At 35.6% G+C, this 23189-nt stretch overlaps 2 protein-coding genes across 3 annotated transcripts; both read left to right on the forward strand.

The window, feature by feature from the left end:
- Nucleotides 1–1765: 1765 nt before the first annotated feature.
- On the forward strand, nucleotides 1766–19088 carry LOC145156288 (GPI-anchor transamidase-like). 2 transcript variants are annotated; one of them, XM_079075718.1, is made up of 8 exons: nucleotides 1766–1918; nucleotides 2035–2074; nucleotides 2424–2772; nucleotides 2912–2954; nucleotides 3041–3100; nucleotides 18468–18642; nucleotides 18729–18786; nucleotides 18881–19088. In XM_079075718.1, the coding sequence occupies exons 6-8, from the start codon at nucleotides 18539–18541 to the stop codon at nucleotides 19052–19054; spliced, it is 336 nt and encodes a 111-aa protein (XP_078931844.1). In that variant the 5' UTR covers nucleotides 1766–1918; nucleotides 2035–2074; nucleotides 2424–2772; nucleotides 2912–2954; nucleotides 3041–3100; nucleotides 18468–18538; the 3' UTR covers nucleotides 19055–19088. The 2 variants fall into 2 exon arrangements, with proteins under 2 accessions (XP_078931844.1, XP_078931843.1); XM_079075717.1 differs by lacking the exon at nucleotides 2035–2074.
- Nucleotides 19082–21037, forward strand: LOC145157325 (uncharacterized). The gene is made up of 4 exons (XM_079076383.1): nucleotides 19082–19164; nucleotides 19247–19328; nucleotides 19558–19681; nucleotides 20967–21037. The coding sequence occupies exons 1-4, from the start codon at nucleotides 19112–19114 to the stop codon at nucleotides 21035–21037; spliced, it is 330 nt and encodes a 109-aa protein (XP_078932509.1). The 5' UTR covers nucleotides 19082–19111.
- Nucleotides 21038–23189: the final 2152 nt, after the last annotated feature.

Here is a 23189-nt window from a genome sequence, read left to right on the forward strand (position 1 = left end):
CCAAACTCAGCCACGGAGTCTACTTGTAACCTACAACGATCCAGAGAGCCAACACCGGGACCAAACATATGCTTCATTGGTTGATGATGAGACCTTCGTCCAACAAGAGATCCGTCCAATGCTTCCTGAGGTCACTAAACAACTTTTGATGTGACGTGTTATTGGTAGCTCTCATGGATTGTGTAGCTGTGCATGGTGTGGTACTTATGCGTCAAAAGGCCATTCTTGGTTTTCGGGTTTGTCCTATCGCTAGTGACCCTACGATTGTGAAGATAGATGGTCCCGTAATTGAGGTTTTTACATTGAGCACAGGTAGTTGGAAAACTCTTCCCAGCAATCTGCAGATCAATTCCATTAAGTTCTCATGGCGTCATGTAGTTATAGATAGGTTTATTTATTGGTTTTCTTATGGTGAGAATGAGAAACCTCTTATTGTGTCATTCGATATGACTACTCATGAATTTAGAACAACAAACATACCAGACAGTTTAGCACAAAAGTCTTCTTCTTCGTTTTTTTCCATCTCTAAGGTGTCTGAGGGTCTTGCTGTGCTTAAATTCAAAGGTATAAGGACAGGAGGTTGGGATGTATGGATCATGGATGATGGTGTTCCAAATTCGTGTACAAAGTTATTCACCATTAACAATATACCAGGTGAAAACTTCAGGAATATACTGGGATTTACAGAGAGGAGTGAACCTATACATGTTCCTGGGGAGTGAAAGAACTCCATGTTTGTCTATGAACCATGCTCACAATACATTATTGATATTGGGATTTATGGAAATAAATATCCAGGTTCTGTTGGTTACTACATGGAAACCCTACTTCTGCTTGATCAGCCGGATTCTAGTGTTTATGTGGAAAATAGTGTTGGACCGATGGATTTCATGTTGTGGATCAATTCACTGCGGGAACCCGTCGAGGTCTCCCCTAGCCAATCCACTGCATCCACGTCTCCCCTAGCCAAGCCGCCCGCCATTTCTCCATTATGTCTTTGCTAAGGAAACTTTGTAACACCTTTTAAATTTGATGCAAATTGGACGTATGATATTTGAATAATTAGAGCAGAAATTAATTGTGTTTTCTCTCATCTCTGTTATGTTTGGTAATTGATACAATTGATAGTTTGTTTGATTGTTCATGAGTTTTCTAATCAGTTCAGTTATTCTTTACATCGTGTTGCAATATGTATGAAGATTTCAATCTTCTAGTATTTGATGAATGGGATGCTACACAATAGAATATTAGAATAGGTTTGACTTTGTGAGGGTTTTATTCTTGGTTTCAATCCGAATCAGCTTGAAGGACTTGTTTAGTGTAGACAATCGGGTTTCATTTACATATTTTTTTAAACAGGTTATAACCTCCCTATTAAAGATAGAATGCATATTGGTATCAAGCATGTAGTAACGAGTGTTGAATATAATATAATACAGAGATAATGTAATTATTATTGTTTATGTTATTTGTTATAATTTTCATATTAAAAAAACAAATTAAACGGGTATCCACTACTAGAAAAACAGAAATTGAATACATAAGATAGAATACGGTTATAAGCAAAATCTGTTTTAGATGTAGAAAACAGAATAGAATACAAAAGATAGAATAAAGTTATTAGGATAGTCAGTATTAGATTAAGAAATATAGATAGATCATAATATATAGTTATATAAAATTAATCAATTTTAAATAGTTACTCGTTATATTTTTTTAAATAGAATCGAGTGTGGAGACTGACATCACTGACTCAGTCCTAAAATAGAGTTCCGATACCCCACTACCATCACCATCACCATCATAATCGACATCACCGACTATTGCCGCCATCAACATGTTTGGATTTCATGGAGATCTAATCCTTGCTCGAATTAATGAATCTTTCAAATTTGAACCTCCATGGCGAAATTTGAGAGTGAGTTTCATTTCAATACAATAATTTCTAATTAAATATCGATTTCGATTGGATTTCGGTAGGGGTTCCGTTAATAAAATTTCGATTTTGATTTGGTACTTTCTATTTGTCTTTAGATTCTGATTGTATATGGCTATGGATTATTCGATCTTCAAGGTGACATGGTTGATTTATTCTTTTGATTTAACTTAATATTTTCCATTTTCCAGTTACATTTGCTATGGATTATCATGTCTTGAAGATGAGATGATTGATTTGTTCTTTCAATTGATATTTTAAAGGCATATTTATTGTTCTTTTGGTATGTTCATGCGTTTAAAGGGCGAGATGGTGTTATTTATGTGAAATGCATTACGATTTTGTGGTTTTTTTTGTATAATGATAGGTTTAATTTGGTCGTGTATATGGAACTTAGGGTTTCGTAGTGAATGTATGTTGTGAGGTTAGTCAGAAGGAGAATAATGTTGAGTTCTTGTTGGTTTTCGGATGTTGATGTGTTTTTCAGAAGAATCATGACCAAAGAAGAAGAGGAAAGGTGTCCTTTGCGTACAGAAGAGATGGGTTGGACTGAGTTGATTCCTTGCAAATGTGGTTACAAGGCTTGGATGTTCACTAATGAAACAATTTCATTGCCTCTTAACTTCATTTATTTGGTGTTGACTTGTTTGATTAGTTGTTCTAACCCTCTTGTACTAGTTGTACTACCAATACAGGTGTCTGGTGTTGGCATCACATAATGGATATGGTAGAGAAAGATGCAACAAAGGGGCGTTCTGTTAACTTTCAATGTTCGAATAATTCAACGAAAAATGGTGTACATTATTGGAATCCCTCTTGATCTTGCTAATGAAGATGTAAGCACCTTTCAATCTTTTCTTTCTAAACATTAAATATTATTGTTAATAAGTTACCTTTTCTGGTGCATTTATTACAAAAAAAATGATTATTATGTGAAATATGGAAAAGTCATAAAATTTTCCCTTTATTGGACAGCTAGCAAGACTCTCCAACATTTTACTAACGACACTTGTTGTGTGTAAGTTTATAAGTTTGCATATTGAGTTGCTCTTATGCTTGATTTTAGTCCTAGATTTCATGATTTTATCCCTTTTATGTTCCCAGATATATAGTAACATGTATGCAATCTGTTCAAGGTTCTGTCAGGGACGGTAGGCTTTTAAGGTAAGCAAATGACCTTCTTGGCCTCTTGCATTATTGCATGTTTATGAGACATTTGCAGTGTGTAAGTTTATAAGTTTGCATATTGAGTTACTATGCTTGATTTTAGTCCCAGATTTCACGATTTTCTCCCTTTTATGTTCCCATATATATAGTAACATGTATGCAATATGTTCATGGTTATGTCATGGATGGTAGGCTTTTAAGGTAAGCAAATGGCCTTCTTGCCCTCTTGCATCCTTTAAAGTTATTGATAAAGTTCAGTAGTTGATTCTTCGCATTCTTGATGGTTTCCATACTAGTAACCATGTCCTGAATTGTGAATGCATTGGGCTGTAATATTTGATATGATGAACAAAATGTATTTGGCATTGAAATCCGTTGTATACATGTAACGTCCAAAAAATACCGAATAAAATTTTCATTTTTATTAAGTCAAAACCATTCATTCATCCATTATTCCAAAAGACGATCAGAGTAAAAGTATTCTCAATACACCAAAGTAAAATCATAAACAATCATTGCGGATTAATCTTCAGGAGATGCAGTGTGATCATGTCGGAACCTTCCTTTTGAAACCAGAAGTACCTGAAAAAAATTTAAACATAAACTGTAAGCACAAAGCATAGTGAGTTCCCCAAAATACCTCATACCATACATACATTTCAACCCAAAGCTGTAACGGGTCTATTTCACCCTATGTCCCTTCCAACTCTTTGAGTCCTGTCCGAGTCTCTAAGCTCCTTTCAACTCAATCGATGTTGTTCAGCCGAATGGGTCTATTTCACCCCTGAGTAAGTTCCGACTCAATCAGTGCTTTTCAACTGATCGGGTCTATTTCATCCCACATACCTATACCATATAGGCATACACACATACAATAAGAGTCACATAGACAACAAGCATATACGACACCTAATGTCTTACAATACATTAAGAAGACTCACCTGAACCACTCATTAGAAGCCCAACAACTATCTCAACATCAGAATATCCAACCCAAACTTCCTAAAACCAAACCAACACCAATCTTTAGTAAAATACTAAATTCTACCCAAGTTTGACCAAAAGTCAAACTAGTCAAAAGTTAACGGTCAAAGTCCACAAGGTCAATGGTCAGCTTGGTCAGAGTCAACTTCAAGTTATGACCATTCCTTGGTCACATCGTGAGAATGCAATGACAAAACAATCGCAATTATGGGCACCATCACTTTGTGACATATCCTATGTCACGTCTTGACTTCTGGTTAGAAGTCCAAAATCTTTATTAAGTGCTTAATAATGGAATAAAGTTTCGATCTTTATCCATAAGGATGGTCCAAACAACGAAGATATGGTCTTTAAGTCTCAAAGGTACCAAGAACGCATCTTTCTCAGGAAAATCCATTAAGTTTAAGTCTCCAACGTTCAGATCTGAGTCAACATGATGTTTAGATGGATAAAGTTTCCAACTTTATCCATAATAATGTCTCAAGCTTTCAAGATCTAAACTTTATTACACCAAAATAGCCTAAATGACCAAAATAACTTGCATGGCTGAAAGAGAAGGCGAAAGATCAAAACTTTCCAAGTCCATGAGGTCCAAGAAAACATTCTAAACTAATCAAAAGGTGCTAGAGTCCAGATGTGAAAGATACAATGTCCTTGGGACCTTCGAGAGTAATAAAGTTGCAAACTTTATTCCCAAATCTCACTCAAAAGACATTAAAATGGACCAAAACACCAAATACAGTTAGATCCAGGGTTGAAATGCAACAATGCTTGGAACTTTATAACTTACAAAGATCTAGAAGATAGATGACAGTTGAGATCTTAAATTTCTAAGCTTCAAGGATCAATGTTTAAATCAAAGAGTGTTTTCGAATGACAACTTTTAAATCCTTTGAACCCACTTTTGGGGTGTTGATGAAGATAGAAAAATCAAAGAGTATGATTTTCTCTACAAGTATCCACCGTCAAGATTAAGGAACTTTGAATGCTAGTTCCTTCTTATATTCTTGAGTGTCTTAAGCCCTTAATTACTTAACTCGAATACACACTAACAAAGACAACTCAAGAGAGCTTCTAATTCACCAAACTAGTTTCTAATAGAGAAAGGTGTTGGAGGAGAAGAATTTTCATACATAGTAGAGAAAGACTAGAAAAACTAGTCAAAAAGTTATGCAAAAGGCTTCCTTTTATACTCCCATGCAAGACACCTTTATATTATAATAACATAAAGTATTGGTAGCCTTTTAAAAGCGTGAGTGATGTAAGAAGGAAGTTAACACGCAACCTCTCTTATTATAATAATAATTTAGGCCATGCCTTCAAAGATAACAAAAATTGTCTAACTAGTAAAGTAGAAGGATTGTTTAAATTTTATAAACTCAAAGGATTCAACTAGTCCAAAACTTTGTACATGACTTATTAAATCATACCATATGATATAATAACTAGTTATACTCTCTTTTAATTATTATTTTTACAAAACAATAATTATTCCATAGTTAAATAAATGAATTGATATTACTTGTTAATAATCATATCAATAATAAAGATAAAAAAAATATGCTAAATTGATGAAGGTATAACCCTATAGGATCATATATTATTAGCAATATCACTTAATAATGATTCTTGGGCATATAGATTCAATGATCTCCCACTACATAATATTCATTACAAACTAACATTGATAGTAGCTCGCGTCTAGCAACGATCTACTGTCCCTAACAACATATGAAGGGTGTCATCTTATCTACAACCAATTGTAGGAGCTCTAAGCTAGAATTGTTATTAAAGGTGTGGTATCAGTTATTCCTTTTTCTCAGGCATCATGTCGAACATGAGATATGCATCATCATCAATCTCATTTAGTGTTCAACTTTTACTAAGGCCTTAGATGTCTAACTCTCAACAAATAAGAGGAACAAATCTCATCTTGACTACATATGCCCATCATGTAGTTCATGTCATACCCAACGATGGCCCTTATGACAACCTTTTACGGAGTAATGTTAAACCATGTCAAAGCACAACAATTCCTACACTTCAAGTACTAACTATGTATCTCAGGTCTAAGAATACAAAGATACAACCTTGACAAAATAATCACTCATTAATACGATCCATAAAGTGATTTTGATGCGGTTTAGGTCCAATACTTATTTTCCTAATCAAGTATCTATGGATTGGTAGCATCCCTTACTATTCTCATCTCCATCTGAATCAACCAATCCATTCATATTAGTCTTACTTCATAGATGCTCCTACAACTATGAACGACTACGGCCATTAGGATTAACCTAGTTATTCAAGGATTTAAACATGCTAATATAGAACACAACAATTATTTAATGAAATACTCATATCCAATATATCAAGTCATTACAATATATGTTGATTGTATTGTTCCAATATCCAAATACTAAATTTCAATCAAATACATCTACTCATATAAATAAGGCCCTATAGCACCAGGTTGACTTTTATGCTTTAGTTAATGAAAGAGCTTTGTTAAGTAGATCTGACAAACTTCATGTGTATAAACTTTGAAAATACAAACATTATATATATATATATATATATATATATATATATATATATATATATATATATATATATATATATTACTCGTATATATAGAAAACTATTGAGAATTTATTAGATGCTTAAATATGACATAGATACCAATACTTTCATAATGGGATTACACATAGTCATAATGAACTATATATTATGCATCATTTTATGTGGTTCTCCAAATCAAAATGTACTCTAACTCTGATGTGTAAATGTAATTAAAATCTACATGGAAACACTATCCGTCTAAATTCTCTTCAGTATGGAAGTTTAGCACATGTGTGACAGCTTTAAACATAGCTCTCTTTCAAGTACTCCACATGTTAGGAATATTTCTCTAGTTCTCACAAGTATTTTAGAATATCCCTATAAGTCATACCATGACTTGTTCTCGGATTATACTGGTATCTCGCATTACTGGTATCATTCGACATGCTCCAAGCATACTTTTCGGATTTATACTGGTAGCAGCATATGGAATACAATCATATTATCTACTTCAAAACATTGTACTAGGATTTTGAGGAGTTCTCAAAATCATGTCATGTGGTATTTGTCAAGATAAACTCTCTTAGAGTCTTATATCTCATGCTCTTTAGGATCCTTAACAATCAATGTAATTTTACTTAATCCTTTAAGTTGTCATGATCTATCTATATAGATCCTTATTCAAAGAATTAGTGTGTTAATCACATATAATACTAGGAATGTTACTGCGCTCCCATTAGATTTATAGAAAACAAAAGAGTCATCTTCATTAATAACTAAAACACACGATGTAATTATCTTATAAGAAAAAACATTCTTACTTTTAGATGTCATCTTAAATCTGGGAAGATTTTCATTCATCTATGTTTTCTCCTTTGAAAACTCACTTACTCTTTATGTTCACAATATATCGAGGAAGATTAATCAAGCCCATACTTGATAATCGGACATGAGTGCATATCTATGTGCTTTTATTAGTTTCTAATCAACTATCGAGCAGATTCAACAGTTATTGAAAAACATGCTAGTTCTAAACTATGATGCATTTAGCTTATGGTTCTTTACCTCATAAAGTTCCATATTTCTCCCACTTAGAAAAAGAACTTTCTAAGCACTTGTGTGATGGAATGACAATTCATCGGTTTAATAGAAACTTCATCCTAAATAATCATTTAGGATAATCTACATAAATGCAGTTAGTAGATGCTAGAGTGGTTAAGCTTATTGTCTAACATAAGCTCTAAAACTCCATACCTTTTAGATAAGGATAAACCATTACATCCTTAGTCTAATGAAAGTATTTAATCCATTTGTTTGGTTGGATATATATATATATATATATATATATATATATATATATATATATATATATTGTAGTAAGCATAATTCTAAATTTTTTATAAAGTAAATAGTTCTTTAAAACATCACACAGTAGACTGAATGGTCTATGTTTTATCCTCTTTAAAAACTTGTACTATCGTCATTCAATCAGTGGCCAGGTGACCCTATCCCACTAGAGAATATGAAGGCTACCTCGATCATCAAAATATGTATCCAAGTGACTAGGTGATCATGTGCCACAAGAACCATACTAATGAGAAGTGAGTGTTTTTGTCGGAATGAGTTGTGAATCGATTCAACAACTCCTAGGATTTTCCTAGAAGACTTGGTTTACAAAACTCATTTTCTTTAGCACAACGAAAGGTTAAAGATGGTCTCATTAAGTTTTATTCAATCTTCAGTATGAAACAATTTGAGCAAATCATAGGTTTCAATAATAAGATCTATCACTAAATCTATTCAGGGATTGAAAACATTACACACATCACTTATGTATAATTCTTTGTAAAGCCCTTTTGTTCTTTAACTACCAATAGATAAAGACACTTATGAATCATTTTCCCATATAAATAGGATTCATTTATATCAAATGAATCAAGCTCATTTTCCTTCAAAAAATTCCATCCTTTAGAAGTTGGTATATGTGCTTCTTATTTATATAGTCATGATGATTATGACATAAATAAGTTTTAATCAAATATCAATTGATTATTTAGGTTTTATCATTAATATTGTAACACTCTAAATTTTCAAAAAAAAAATTCATTTTTAAAAACACATAAATCGCAATCTCACATTTCTCAAATCAGAAATGTATAAGTTTTTCAAAACACAAGTCAATAAAAATGTTTGATAATATCCCAGAATCCTCAAAAACATAATCTCTACATGGTGTGTACAATCAATCCGGTGCCTTCCCGCGATCCTGAGAGGTACCTGAAACACATTTCACACAACACTGTAGCACGAAGCTTAGTGAGTTACCAAAATACCACTGACAAATATTTAGCCTTTCATGGCTATATATCGATAAGGACCCTCTGGTCATGTGTCTTGGTGAAGACCCTCCGTTCCCACAGCTCAGGTTGGACCCTATGGTCCTGTGTCTTAGTGAAGACCCTCCGGTCCCACGAAGACAGAGTAAGTCAATAAGGCATAGAATGATATACAACATGAATCACAAAGACAAAATGCATAATATATCACATAACTCAGCATCATCACATAAGACCCTCTGGTCGCACAATGACTACCACTCAGGTAAGTATAGTGATAAGACTCACCTCGTAAGTAAACATGTAGGTCTCGTAGTCAACGATCGGTCTAGACTCCGCCAACATATCATAATCATCTCTAATTAACAGTTTATAACAACAACTCCAAAGGTGTTAAACCGACCCCTTTTCTAACTCTCGGAAAGGGTGAAAGACCATTTTAACCCTTCATGGTCTCCATAACCCATAACTTGACCAAACCCTAAAAGTCAACGGAAGTCAACACTCGAGTCAACAGTCCATGTTGACCCAACTCGTCGAGTGCATCTATACGACTCGTCGAGTTCCTTCGTTTCTTCTGAAAAATCGGGAAAATCCAACTCAACTCACCGAGTTGTCTTACCAACTCATCGAGTTCATAACACGTCCAGACTATCGGGGAAAACCCTAACCAACTCGTCGAGTTGGCTCACCAACTCGTTGAGTTACTTCAGTTCATTCTCTCATTCAGACGTTTTTAACCATAACTAAGGCCCCATACTCTAGATCTAGCCTTCTAAGGCTGAAATACGACGTAAAGCTGCAAGCTTTACGTTCATGCATGGCATCTAGGGCTAAGTTTGCCAACCCAAGCTCAATAAAGGGTTTAATGCATGAATGTTGGCCAATAGCTTGATAAAGTTTGAATCTTTTTTCCTAAGGGACCTCATACTTTCCATATATGAAGTCTCATCTTCAAGGCATGCTCAAACAACTAAAGGACTCAAAGAGAAGATGGAAATGACCATAAACTCCTAGTTAAGAGATCTAATAAGAAAATGGTCAAGGTAACAGATTTTTACCTCCAAATGGCAGCTAACACTGAAAGAATACTGGATTCAAGGGCTGCTTCTCGTTCCAAGCCTTTTGGTCCTCAAACTCCTTCCAAGAATGCACTAAAACAAACAATCTTAGCCCCTCTCTCTCTCACAGATGGTAATAGCTCGATTAGGGTTTCTCTCAGCGTGTTAGGGTGATTAGGGAGGCAGGGTAAAGGACTTAAGGTCCTTTAAATACGGTGCAAACCCTGAAAATTAGGGTTTTCACACTCAGCTCCTACTCGTCGAGTCGGGTCCCCCTAACTCTTCGAGTAGACTCTAAAAATCACGTAACCATCTCAAACTCTACTCGGTGAGTTTGGGCCTCCAACTCGTCGAGTTGTCCTGTCAAAATGAATATAAATTAATTAAAAATTATACCTAGGAGTCGGGATGTTACAATTCTCCCCCAGTAGAATCAGACTTCTCCCTCAAAGTCATCCTCTGAAAACAACGCTGGGTACTACTCACGCATCCCAGACTCCAGCTCCCAAGTCCAATCGGATCCCATCCGATGTTGCCACTGAACTTGAACCAAGGGCACCTTTTTATTCCTCAATACCTTCACCTTCTTATCCAAAATCGTCACCGGCTTCTCTATGTAGTTCATGCGATCATCAACCCGAATGTCCTCTAAAGGGACCATTGCCGTCTCATCGGCTACACACTTCCTCAACTGGGACACATGGAAGGTGCTATGAATCTGACTCAACTATGCAGGCAGCTCTAACTAATAAGCTACCTTACCCACTCGAGCGATCACTCTGAAAGGACCAATGTATCTAGGGCCCAGCTTGCCCCGCTTCCTGAATCGGATCACCCCTTTCCATGGGGATACTTCAGGAGGAAAAAATCTCTGACTTGGAACTCTAGCTCTGAACGTCGCCAGTCTGCGTAACTCTTCTGACGACTCTGATCCATCAGTAACCTCTGTCTGGCCTATTGGATCTGCTCTGTCGTCTTGAGCACTATATCAGTTCTCCCCATCACTCTCTGCCCTACCTCTCCCCAATAGATAGGAGTCTGGCACCTTCTCCCGTACAAAAGCTCAAAGGGAGGCATAACAATACTCGAGTGGTGGCTGTTGTTGTATGAAAACGTAGCCAAGGGTAAGTAGGTGTCCCAATCTCCATCGAAGCCCATAACACATGCGCGTAGCATGTCCTTGAGCGTTTGAATCGTCCACTCGCTCTGCCCGTCTGTCTGTGGATGGTAAGCGGTGCTGAAATGCAGCCGGGTACCCAACTCCTCATGAAATTTCTTCCAGGACCTGGAAGTAAAATGCACATCCCGATCGGACACTATCGATGTTGGCACCCCATGTCGTGCCACCACCTCTCGAAAGTAGAGCTCGACCAATTTCTCCGCATAAGAGCTCTCACTTATATCCAAAAAGTGAGCATTCTTCATCAAACGATCTATAATCACCCATATCGCATCGACACCTCGCGCAGTCCTCTATAACTTGGTAATAAAATCCATGGAGATTTGTTCCCACTTACACAGAGGAATCTCCAAAGGCTGCAACTGGACATAGGGATGCTGGTACTCTGCCTTGACCTGACGACAGGTCAAGCATCTCTCGACTAACCATGCCACATCTCTCTTCATACAGGGCCACCAATAATCCCTTTTCAAGTCCAAACACATCTTGGTGGCCCCCGGATGGATCGAGAATCTTGACCTGTGGGCCTCCTCCATCAAAATACGTCAAGCTCCACCCGTATATGGCACCCATATCCGCCCACGGAAGGTCATAAGCCCCCGACTATCAGTCTCAAACTCAGAAATTTACTCGATCACCCGCTCTCTCTTACATTTCTCTGGTCTCATGGCCACCACTTGGGCCTCTCGAATGGTATCTAAGACTGGAGTCATCACCGTCATCCTCATGCACACATCTCGGATCGGAGCACTCGCTGCTCTACGACTCAGGGAATCGGATACAACATTAGCCTTGCCAGGGTGATACAAAATCTCACAGTCATAGTCTTTCACTACATCCAACCGCCTCCTCTGTCTCATATTTAGGTTGTGCTGATCCATAAGGTACTTCAGGCTCTTACGGTCCGTGTATATGGTACATCGGACACCATAAAGATAGTGGCGCCAAATCTTAAGGGCAAATACCATCGCCCCCAGCTCTAAATCATGGGTGGGGTACCTCGTCTCGTGAGGCTTCAACTGCCTCGACACATATGCTATTACGTGTCCCCTCTGCATCAACACGGCACCCATCCCTGATAGAGATGCATCGCAGTAGACTACGAAGTCCTCCACTCCCTCCGGAAGGGCTAACACTGGAGCTTCACACAATCTCTGGCGAAGAGTCTTGAATGAAGCCTGCTGCTCGGCCCCCAGACAAAAGTAACACCCTTCTTGGTTAGTCTGGTGAGAGGAACGACAATCTTGGAGAAATCTCTGATAAACCTCCGATAGTAACCCGCCAGACCCAGAAAACTCCTGATCCGGGATGGGGATCTTGGCACCTCCCATCACATAATTGCCTCCATCTTGGGGGTCGACCAAAATCCCATGATGGTTAACAAGGTGTCCCAAGAACTAGACCTCTCGTAACCAGAAATCACACTTGGATAATTTGGCATAAAGCCTCTCCATCCTCAATACCCCAAGAATCTCTCGCAGATGCTCCTCATGCTGTTCCTTAGACCTCGAGTACACCAAAATGTCATTGATGAACACGATCACTGACCTATCCAGCATGGGCCTACATACTTGGTTTATGAGCTTCATGAACGCTGCCGATGCATTGGTGAGTCCGAAAGGCATCACCACAAACTCGTAGTGCCCATAACGAGTCCGAAAGGTCATCTTCTGAATATCCTTCTCGCAGACTCTCTTCTGATGATACCCAGATCTCAAATCAATCTTGGAAAACCAAGACGCCCCCTGCAACTGATCAAACAAATCGGTGATCCCCGGTAGTGGATAACGATTATTGACCCTCTGCTTGTTCAACTCCCGGTAGTCGATGCAAATCCGGTGTGAATCATCCTTTTTCATGACAAAAAGGATCGGCGCTCCCCACGGTGAGCTACTCGGTCTAATGAAACCCTTCCCCAGCAGCTCTTGGAGCTGCAAGGACAACTACTGCATCTCAGGCGGCGCAAGGCGATAAGGTGCCTTGTCAATAGGTGCCACACCCGGAATCAGATCAATCCAGAACTCCACCTGTCTCTCAGGAGGCACACCTGACTATTCCTCAGGGAAAACATCCGGGAACTCACTCACTACTGGCACATCGCAAATAGAACTCGGCCTCTCATTGGCAACTAACGTATCCAACACGTACACTAAAAATCCCATGCACCCCTGCTGTAGACTCTGCCTCGCCGTGGCGGCAAAGCAGAAAGATGATCAAGATCTAGTTCCCTCGCCATACACAGTAAGTACTCCCCCACTAGGGTCTCGTATGGTCACCATCTGACGCTCACAGTTAATCACATCTCCAAACTGTCTCAACCAATCCATGCTCATTATGACACAGACATCACTCATTGCTATCGACACCAGATCTATCGCAAACTCAACACCAAAAATATGTAATACACATCCCCGAAATACATCAGTGGCAAAAACCGCATGCTCATCGGCTATAGAAACCCTCAGTGGTCGACTCAAAGCCTTGCTTCTAACACTAATGTGACGACTAAAGGATAAAGACACGAAAGATCGACTCGCACCTGAGTCAAATAACACCAAGGCAGGCACAAAACTCACAAGAAAAATACTTATATGCAACACAGTATAAGCATAAACAAATCTCAAACTAACATAAATAAGGAGATACGTGCCAGCAACAACATAAGGCGCGACGCGGACCTCCTCCGCAGTCAGCTGGAATACTCTCCCATGATCTCTCGGAGCCTCGGCCTTCACCGGCCGGCCATCAGTAACGCGCAAAGTAGCAGGAGCAGAAGCCTGGGCTGATCCCTGTGTGAGTTGAGGACAGCCGACCTTCCGGTGGCCGGTCTAGTTGCAATGAAAGCAAACCGAAAATCCCTTGGGGCAGTCCTTCGCCATATGCCCCTCCTTGCCACATTTGTAACAAATCCCTGATCGACAAGATCCCTCATGGCTCTTGCCGCACTTGCCACAAGTGTGGCCCTTCTAGCCTCCTGCTCTCGTATCAGCGGGCTTAGCCCTCTTGGTCGCCAGCTGCAACTGTAGTGGTCTCCTGTCTCTACCCTGAGACTCCCTCTCCTCTCTAGCCTGAAAATCCAACTCAATCTCCCTCCTCCTGGCATTGGTTTGTAGCTCAACCAATGTCCGATATGATGAGTTCGCCACGAACTCCCGAATATCTCTCCTCAATATGCTCAAGTACCGGCTTACACGTGTCTGCTCCGTAGACACGTGCTCGGGGCAAAACAACGCCCTCTCATGAAACAACCTCGTAATCTCTGTCACGGTTTTTGTCTTCTGCTTGAGAGACAGAAACTCCTTGGCCAACCTCTCCCTCTCCACCTGGGGAACTTACTCATCTCGGAATAGCTGTATGAACCTCACCCATATCACTGTTGCATGGTCTGCAGGAGAAAAATCAGTCGTCATAAACCTCCACCAGTCCTTCACTCCCGAGCGAATCTGGTTCAGCGCAAATCGAACCTTCAGGTCCTCAGGGCATGAACAAGTATAGAAACATCCCTCGATATCATAAATTCATCTCATAGAAGCAATCACGTCCTGGATCCCGTCGAACTTCGGTGGCTTCGTGTTGCTGAACTTCCGAAGCAACAAGGAATCAACCCATTGAGGCCTCGCAAATTCTGCTATATAAAGAATAATATGTGCTTAAAAATAAATATAAATAAAATGGTCTTTTCCAGACCGTAAAAATAGGGATGTCATAGAGTCTTAGACGAAAAAACTAGTAACTTTTGACTAGAGCAGTTTCTTATAAATACCATACATGCAAAAAGGCTACTCCTTATTTTATTCTAAAAACAATACTCTACAAAGAGAGGCATAGGAGACAAGGCATGGAAGTTAACAAGAAACCTCCATACTTCATCAAAAGTTGCGACATTATGGTCTTCACAAGAGACAAAAATGATAAGCTAGTTTATTTAACTTCAAGACCACACAACTAGTCAGTCCATGGTTAACCATAGTGTTCAAAACATTTGTACATGACTTATTAATCATACAATTTGATATAATTACTAGTTTGCCTTCTCTTTTATTATTATTTTCAAAAACATTAATTTTTCTCTAACTAAGCACAAGAGTTGAATTTATTTATTAATAGTCAAATACTTAATAAGTACAACCTTGAGTAAGGTGTGACCTTATAAGATCATATGTTATAGCAATATAACTCAATAATAATTCTTGAGCATGTAGATCCAACATAGTCTTAGATTTCAACAAAATCTGCAGTTTATATGAAAAAATGTTCAACTTTATTAATATTTTAAATCCTTTTTTGATTTGAGATATACTAAGTATTGATATTATGCTTAACTATTGATATGATATCTTTTTTACTATATTTGTGGGAATACAAGTTTCGGATTATATCATTGAAAATCGTCCATTGATAGAGGTGGAAAATATTGAGAAACAAATGGTAGCAACTTACATAAATTTCCTGAAATGCAATTTCTAATTGCTGGTAAATTTTTGACAAATCAAAATAAATTAATCCATAAACAAATATCGTAAATATTATCATAAAAGTTGTAAACATACAATATCGAACAAGTTTGAAAACATAGTATGAAATGTTAATGGCTCAGCTCACACGTAGCATCTACTTTCAACAATGTGCTATTTTGGCATATATGAATGAAGTAGGCCAGATAAACGAGAATATTCTTAATCAGATGTCCGTTGATTTACAAATATATCTAAGTTCGGATAAATTGTGTAACGTTTAGTAATACAATTCTCTAACGAAGTGTTGTACTCACCTAATGTATTCCATCAAATAATCGGAAATACCAGACCATGAATTAATGTTGAAAGTATGTGCACCGATAATGTATTTGCATAACCTTAATAAAAATATAGGCCTACGTAATGGGATACGCATGCGTATAATTAACCACGAAACACAAGTGATTGAAGCATAAATGACTTATGAAATTAATGTTGGAACTCGAACGCCCATACCCATGATCCTTTTAAATTCATGTGACAAGTAAATGTCATTCAAATTTATCTGTAAACAATTCCCCTTGGTGTTGTGTTTTGGAATAACAATAAAATTAAAGTTGGTATTCATGGATGAAGAAGAGAACCTATCAAACACAACAACTAATGTTGTCGACAAGGAAGTACTTCAAAGTTTATATATAGAACATTGGTCATCAAGATTGAATTGATGATCTTTAAGTATACTTCACAATATATGGTATATATATATATATATATATATATATATATATATATATATAGAGAGAGAGAGAGAGAGAGAGAGAGGTAGGTTCAAATGTTTCTCACATCTATTGTGTGCTAGAATGCACCAATAGGAATGTAGTATTTATTATATGTATATTAAATGCTATCCATACTTATAACTCATTTTTATGGAAACTAATTAAATTCGTCATTAATGTCAACAATAATATTCTTTCAGAATGAATTCATATCTAGAAGAATGAGAGTGTATTCCAGCAGAATGAGAGTGTATTATAGTAGAATACATTCTCGTTCTTCATATTCAATGCAACTTTATTGTATTTTAAGTGAGTGGGTCCTGAAACAAAATACGAACTCATATATAAAAACCTAGATGCGAATTCATTCTGAAAGAATGTTATTGCTGACATTTATGACAGATTTAATTAGTTTCCATAAAAAGAGAATTATAATTATGGATATCATTTAATATACATATAATTATGGAAATCATTTAATATCTATATTTATTTAATTAAATAATTATTTAATTTACTAAATTTCTATTGGTGCATTGTAGCACACAATAAATGTAAGAAACAAAATAACCTAGCCCTATATATATATATATATATATATATATATATATATATATATATATATATATATATAGAGAGAGAGAGAGAGAGAGAGAGAGGAATGATCATTTGAGAACTCAAAGTTTCCCGAGAACCTGAGAACTAAATAATAACCGTTAGATTAAAATAATAGAGGGTTAGGATGCTTCGTGGCACTTTCGTAAATATCTGAAAATAAAATGGGGCGGGGGTATCTTATTAAAATAAATCAAGGACATTTTAGGGGCATTTAATCACGTCAACTCATCTCTCTCTCTCTCTCTCTCTCTCTACCCTTCATCACACCTCCGATCTCAAATCCTGAAATCGTCGTTGAAGTGTGACAGGATGTGAGTATAGTTCATCGGAACATCTACAATGAAGCATTAGGTCGGTCGTTTTCTTCTGAATCTGATCTTGACTTGTCGATTTGGAGAAGATAGTCCTATCGAATGTCCAGTTGGAGTGGAATCGATCATCTACAATGAAGCATTAGGTCATTAGAGAAATCTCGAGTTCATTGAATTCCTTGAAATCTATCCATTTCCGACGATTGATTGTTCGTGATTCCGATATAGATTTATTAACCCGAACCCGTGGTCAATAACTTCGGGTTTTGAACCTTGATTTGTGCTCAGGGTTTTCAACAGACGGATTACTCCAAATCGGTAAGCGGTGTAACAATTTGAGAATTATGTATCTACAAGAGTGCTTAATCGTCGAAAATGACGGCGAATGGTACATGAGCTAGCTTTCCGTAACACATCCATGGAATCGTTAAACTTCTACATAACAGATCTGGTTAAGTTTCATTTCAATGATCTAGAACTCTTCGCAAAAAACTGCAACGGATCGTTACTATCAGTGAAAATGCGAATGCGACCTCAAAGACCTTTCTGATTTCTTCAAACACACAGTGAAATTACAAGAATTTGGCGATGGCGCTTTCAACGATCAACCTGAAAACTACGCCGGACTGAAATTCCCTCCTCTTTTAACTTCCATGGCGTTGAATTACATGAGCCAAACCAAAATCCCAGTAATCATCCCATTCGCTTCCCGATTAACAAGACTCGATCTTCTTTACGCTCTATTGACAATTGTATGTCATTCTTTCTCTTAATCTTCTTGTTTAGGATTGTGAAACGATTAGGGATACCTGATAAGAGGATCATTCTTATGTTAGCAGATGACATGGCTTGCAATTCCCGAAACAAATACCCTGCACAAGTTTTCAACAATGAAAACCATAGGCTTAACTTGTATGGAGATAATGTTGAGGTCAATTTTTGTGTCCAATTAATTTCTACAGCCCTTTACTTATTTACATAGCTGTTTTTAGAGAAGATGTGCTGATTTTACTACACTGTAGATTATCGAGGCTATGAAGTGACAGTTGAGAACTTTTTGAGAGTTTTAACAGGTCGCCATGAAAATGTTGTTCCAAGATCCAAACGTCTTTTGAGTGATGAAGGAAGCCATATACTGTTATACATGACAGGACATAGAGGAGATGAGTTTCTGAAATTTCAAGACTCTGATGAACTTCAGAGTCATGATTTGGCTGATGCAGTCAAACAGATGAAAGAAAAGCATAGGTCAGAACCAATTTTTAATGCTATCTCATCTGTCATTGGTTGTGGAATTATGACTTACTTGTTCTCTTATGTGTTCATGTTTTTAGGTTCAAGGAACTGTTGATTATGGTAGATACATGTCAAGCTGCTACCCTCTTTTCCCAGGTCTGGATCCTTTTCTTACATAAAGCATTGAAATAATGAAAACATAAATTTATTGAGAATTCTAAAACAGTGTGGATATTTTCTTTATTTTCAGCTCCATTCACCTGGTGTTTTGGCTATTGGGAGTAGCATGAAAGGGGAAAACTTATATTCATATCACTTAGATTCTGATCTGAGTATTATCTGGATTCTATCAACTTCAAAAATTTGTAATTTGATATACATGAATACTCCACGATTTCTTTTGCTTTTCTTGCTAATTCTGTAGAGATTATTGTGATACATATAGGTTGGTGTCTCTGTTGTGGATTGGTTCACATTTTATATGTTAGCTTTCTTTGAGAGGCTCAACATGTATGACAATGCATCATTAATCAGGTATAAAAAAATGTTGCATTTTGAAAAACCTGTTAAAGTTTTCTCGCCCTATTTGACTTCATTTTTCTTTGTTGTTTTGCAGTCTGTTTGGCTCATTTAATCCAAATTTACTGCTGTCAACTGCATATTATCGAACAGATTTATACCAACAAGAATTGGAGAAGGTATGTCACTTGTAGATATATGCCATTTTTCATCACATTTCACCCTTCCTAAAAAGGGAATTTCTGTTTTTTAAGGTCTAGGCATTCATACCACTGTTTCTTTCTAGACTAAATTACAAAAGTAGTCCCTGTGGTATATTGTTTTCTATGGATATGTTGTATTGCTTTCATCTGTAGTTTGATACATGTCATTTATAATAGTGTGATTTGTTTTGTTTTTCTTGAACAGCATGTTAGCAGCTTATTATTCTTAAAGCTGATTGTATGGAACTACAGATTATGGTGCTCTCCTTTATCACTGTGGATTTTACAAGGAATCCTTGAAATACCTACACTTATATCAGGATTCACATGTATACCCTACACCACCATATCAAATTGCTACAAAACCCCTTATATTTTCCCTCTTCATTCCAAAAAAAAAAAAAAAAAAAAAAACATCTTGTCGTTTGTTGACTTTTCCATGAAAGCCACTTGAGATTTTAAATAATAGCTTTTCTAGAAAGTTCATAAATCTCAAACAACTTTCATTGAAAAATCTATGGAAAGTTAACAATTTATTTAAAGCCTTTTATAGAAAGTTACCAAATCTCAAATGGCCCCATATCATGGAAAACGTTTAATTAATCTTTAAGATATTTTCTGTTCCATCATTGATTTCTGATTCGGTGACCAATAAACTAATCCACTAGTATAATATATAAATGAAAATATAATTTTATTGAAGTATTTTGGTTGCAAACTTTACATATGAATTACATGTGATTCACATGTAAATCACATGTAATTTACATATGATTCACATGTAAATCACAAGTGAATCACATATGAATTACATGTGATTCACATGTAATTTATATGTGATGTAAATCACAAGTGAATCACATATGAATTACATGTGATTCACATGTAAATAACATGTAATTCACATATGATTCACATGTGACTCACATTTTAATCGCATGTAATTCATATATGATTCTCTTGTGATTCACATGTAAATATGAATTACATGTGATTCACGTGTAGATCACAAGTGAATCACATATGAATTACATGTGATTCACGTGTAAATTACATATGAATTACATGTGATTCACGTGTAAATCACATATGAATTACATGTGATTCACATGTAAATAACATGTAATTCACATATGAATTACATGTGATTCACATGTAATTCACATATGATTAATTTGTGATTCACATGTAAATTACAAGTGAATTACCTATGAATTACATGTGATTCACAAGTTAATCACATATGAATTATATGTGATTCACATGTAAATCACATGTAAATCACATATTAATCACATGTAATTCACATGTAAATCACAAGTGAATCACATATCAATTACATGTGATTCACATGTAAATCACAAGTGAATTACATGTGATTCACATGTAAATCACAAGTGAATCACATATGAATTACCTCTATATGCACACATGCATTTTGTGCAAGTGTTCTTCGTTAATTATTTTTTAAAATTTTCTTGTGAATTTCACATTTAAATCTTAAAAGATACAATCACATGTGAATATCACATTATATAATCACATGTGAATTTTACATGATATATACATGTGCGTGTTCTTGCATTAATCAAATTTTTTTATTTTTTCTTGTAGATTTTGAAGAATTTTTTGAAAATATTGAAGAGGTGAAAAGTGATAAATTGAAGAAAATATGGAAATTTTGATATGAAGAAATAATAACACTATGAATCTTTGTAGTTTTTTTATATTTTATTTTGTATCGAATAAAATACTTGTATTATGTTTATAGATTGATTAATAAAAATGAGATTTTTTATAATTTACTTACGAATATTATAGTATAAGAAATATGCATATATGCACCTAAAACGTTGATTTTTTTGTTAAAAAAATGCAGTTTTGAAAAAAATCGCACTTTTTTATAAAAATCGTAGTTTTTTTTTAAATGCAGTTTTTCTACAGAAAAAAAATGAAGTTTTTTTGAAAAAAAATACAGTTTTTTTCTAGAAAAAATGCTGTTTTTTTTTAAAAAAAATACATTTTTATTAAAAAAAATACAATTTTTTTTAAAAAAAATGCAGTTTTTTTTTTAAATGCAGTTTTTTTTGAAAAAAGATGCAGTTTTTACAAAAATATTTTTTTTCATTTTTTTGAAAAAATCATGTTTTTTGAAAAAAAATTAAAAAATATCCATTTTTTAAAAAAATCGAAAATTATTTTTAAAAAAAAAAATAAATCCGAAATTTTGAGTTATTTTGTTAATTTTTAGACATTTATGTTAATATATTAAATAACACAAAAAAATTAAACATTAAGTGAGATTGGTAAGATGACGATCATATTCTTAACGAATTATTTTTGATCCAACGCTCCACTTTTAGTTCTCGGGTTCTCGGGAAACTTTGAGTTCTCAACCGATCTTAACCATATATATATATATATATATATATATATATATATATATATATATATATATATATATATATATATATATATATATATATATATATATATATATTTGTGTTTGCTATATTTAGTAATTTTTTGATTTTAGTTTCATTCGTATGTCTATATGTAGTAGAAATATTAATATATTCAAGCTCGTGTACAGACCTATCACCTAGTTTTGTATAATTTAAAATTGAATTTATATCAGTTTTTAAAATTTTTATTTCATTTGCAAAAGACTTAACATATTTCCATCATTTTATATTTGCTTATTATTTGGGAGTGGATGAATAATTTCATCTAAAACTTTCACCATTCTTTTATTTAAGTATGATTGAGCTGATTAAACATGAGTGTATGAATATAGTTTCGTTTTTAGTAAGGAGTCATTTTCTGGTCACCTGCGTATTAATTGGAAGTGAATAAATAATTTCATCTAAAGCTTTCCATTCTTTTATTTAAATATAATTGAGCTGGTAATTCCCAAAGTGATTAAACTTGAGTGCATGTATATAGTTCCGTTTTTAGTAAGGTGTCATTTTCTGGTCACATATTATTCCACCCACGAAGTTTCAAAGGAAGTTTCCTACTTTCCTTACACTTTTCACAAATCTTGATTTACACTGTAATTCTCTTGAAGTTCTTCCATTAATAAAACCCTTCTCTTGCTCTTCCGTTTTATCTATTAAGAAGATCGAGTACATTTCTCCCTATTGGTTTTGCTTTTCATAATTGTTGAAGTCAATCAGGTTTGTACAATTTCCTGCCCCTGCTCACCCCTCAGATGAGTGTGTTAAATGCTTTTAATTCCAAGTTGTTTCATTAACTTCGATTTTATCTGCACAATATTACATTAGATAACCAATGATGTTCCATGAGGTATTCTATCTAATTATTCTTTTAGTTTAGTCAATTAACAGCATAACTAATTAAGAGCGCGCATAACTAATTCTGAAATTTCATGAAGGAATTATTTTTTGTTGGGGTTGAAACACACTTTTATTCAGAACTAGAACAAAAGAGAAGAGCTTACACACTCAATATTACAAAAAAAAAAAAAAAAAAAAACAACCCTCTAATACTCACTCTAAGTATTACACACTACACTCTCTGTTTTGTGGTGTCTTACAACTGATATTAGAGCCTCTATTTATACTTAAACAAGCCTACAATTACTACTGCTACCATTTATTGTGTTCATTATGTGAACATACGAAGTTGCCATTTGAGTTCTTATTGTCAACAAAGGAGGGATTCATTTGTCAACTAAAGAGGGTGGTACAGCTACTCATGGCAGGTTCACACCCAAGTAGGTTTACACTCACATTCTCCCCCTTAAACCTAACTTGGCTCGAGATTCGTCACTCCGATCATGTTTCGCATTTCACCATGTTTCACGTATGCTAA

The sequence above is a fragment of the Lactuca virosa genome, chromosome 2 (genome assembly GCF_052849685.1).
Source record: "Lactuca virosa cultivar CGN04683 chromosome 2, Lactuca_virosa_CGN04683_v6, whole genome shotgun sequence".
NCBI lineage: Eukaryota > Viridiplantae > Streptophyta > Magnoliopsida > Asterales > Asteraceae > Lactuca > Lactuca virosa.

What these genes read in the sequence shown, in the direction of transcription:
- LOC145156288 (XM_079075718.1), top strand. Translation starts at nt 18,539, where the DNA reads ATGACAGGACATAGAGGAGATGAGTTTCTGAAATTTCAAGACTCTGAT. An exon ending in CAGATGAAAGAAAAGCATAG is followed by an intron (nt 18,643 to 18,728) that starts GTCAGAACCAAT and finishes TCATGTTTTTAG; the next exon opens with GTTCAAGGAACTGTTGATTA. An exon ending in CTGCTACCCTCTTTTCCCAG is followed by an intron (nt 18,787 to 18,880) that starts GTCTGGATCCTT and finishes CTTTATTTTCAG; the next exon opens with CTCCATTCACCTGGTGTTTT.
- LOC145157325 (XM_079076383.1), top strand. Translation starts at nt 19,112, where the DNA reads ATGTTAGCTTTCTTTGAGAGGCTCAACATGTATGACAATGCATCATTA. An exon ending in ACCAACAAGAATTGGAGAAG is followed by an intron (nt 19,329 to 19,557) that starts GTATGTCACTTG and finishes TTTCTTGAACAG; the next exon opens with CATGTTAGCAGCTTATTATT. An exon ending in ACTTATATCAGGATTCACAT is followed by an intron (nt 19,682 to 20,966) that starts GTATACCCTACA and finishes TTTTTCTTGTAG; the next exon opens with ATTTTGAAGAATTTTTTGAA.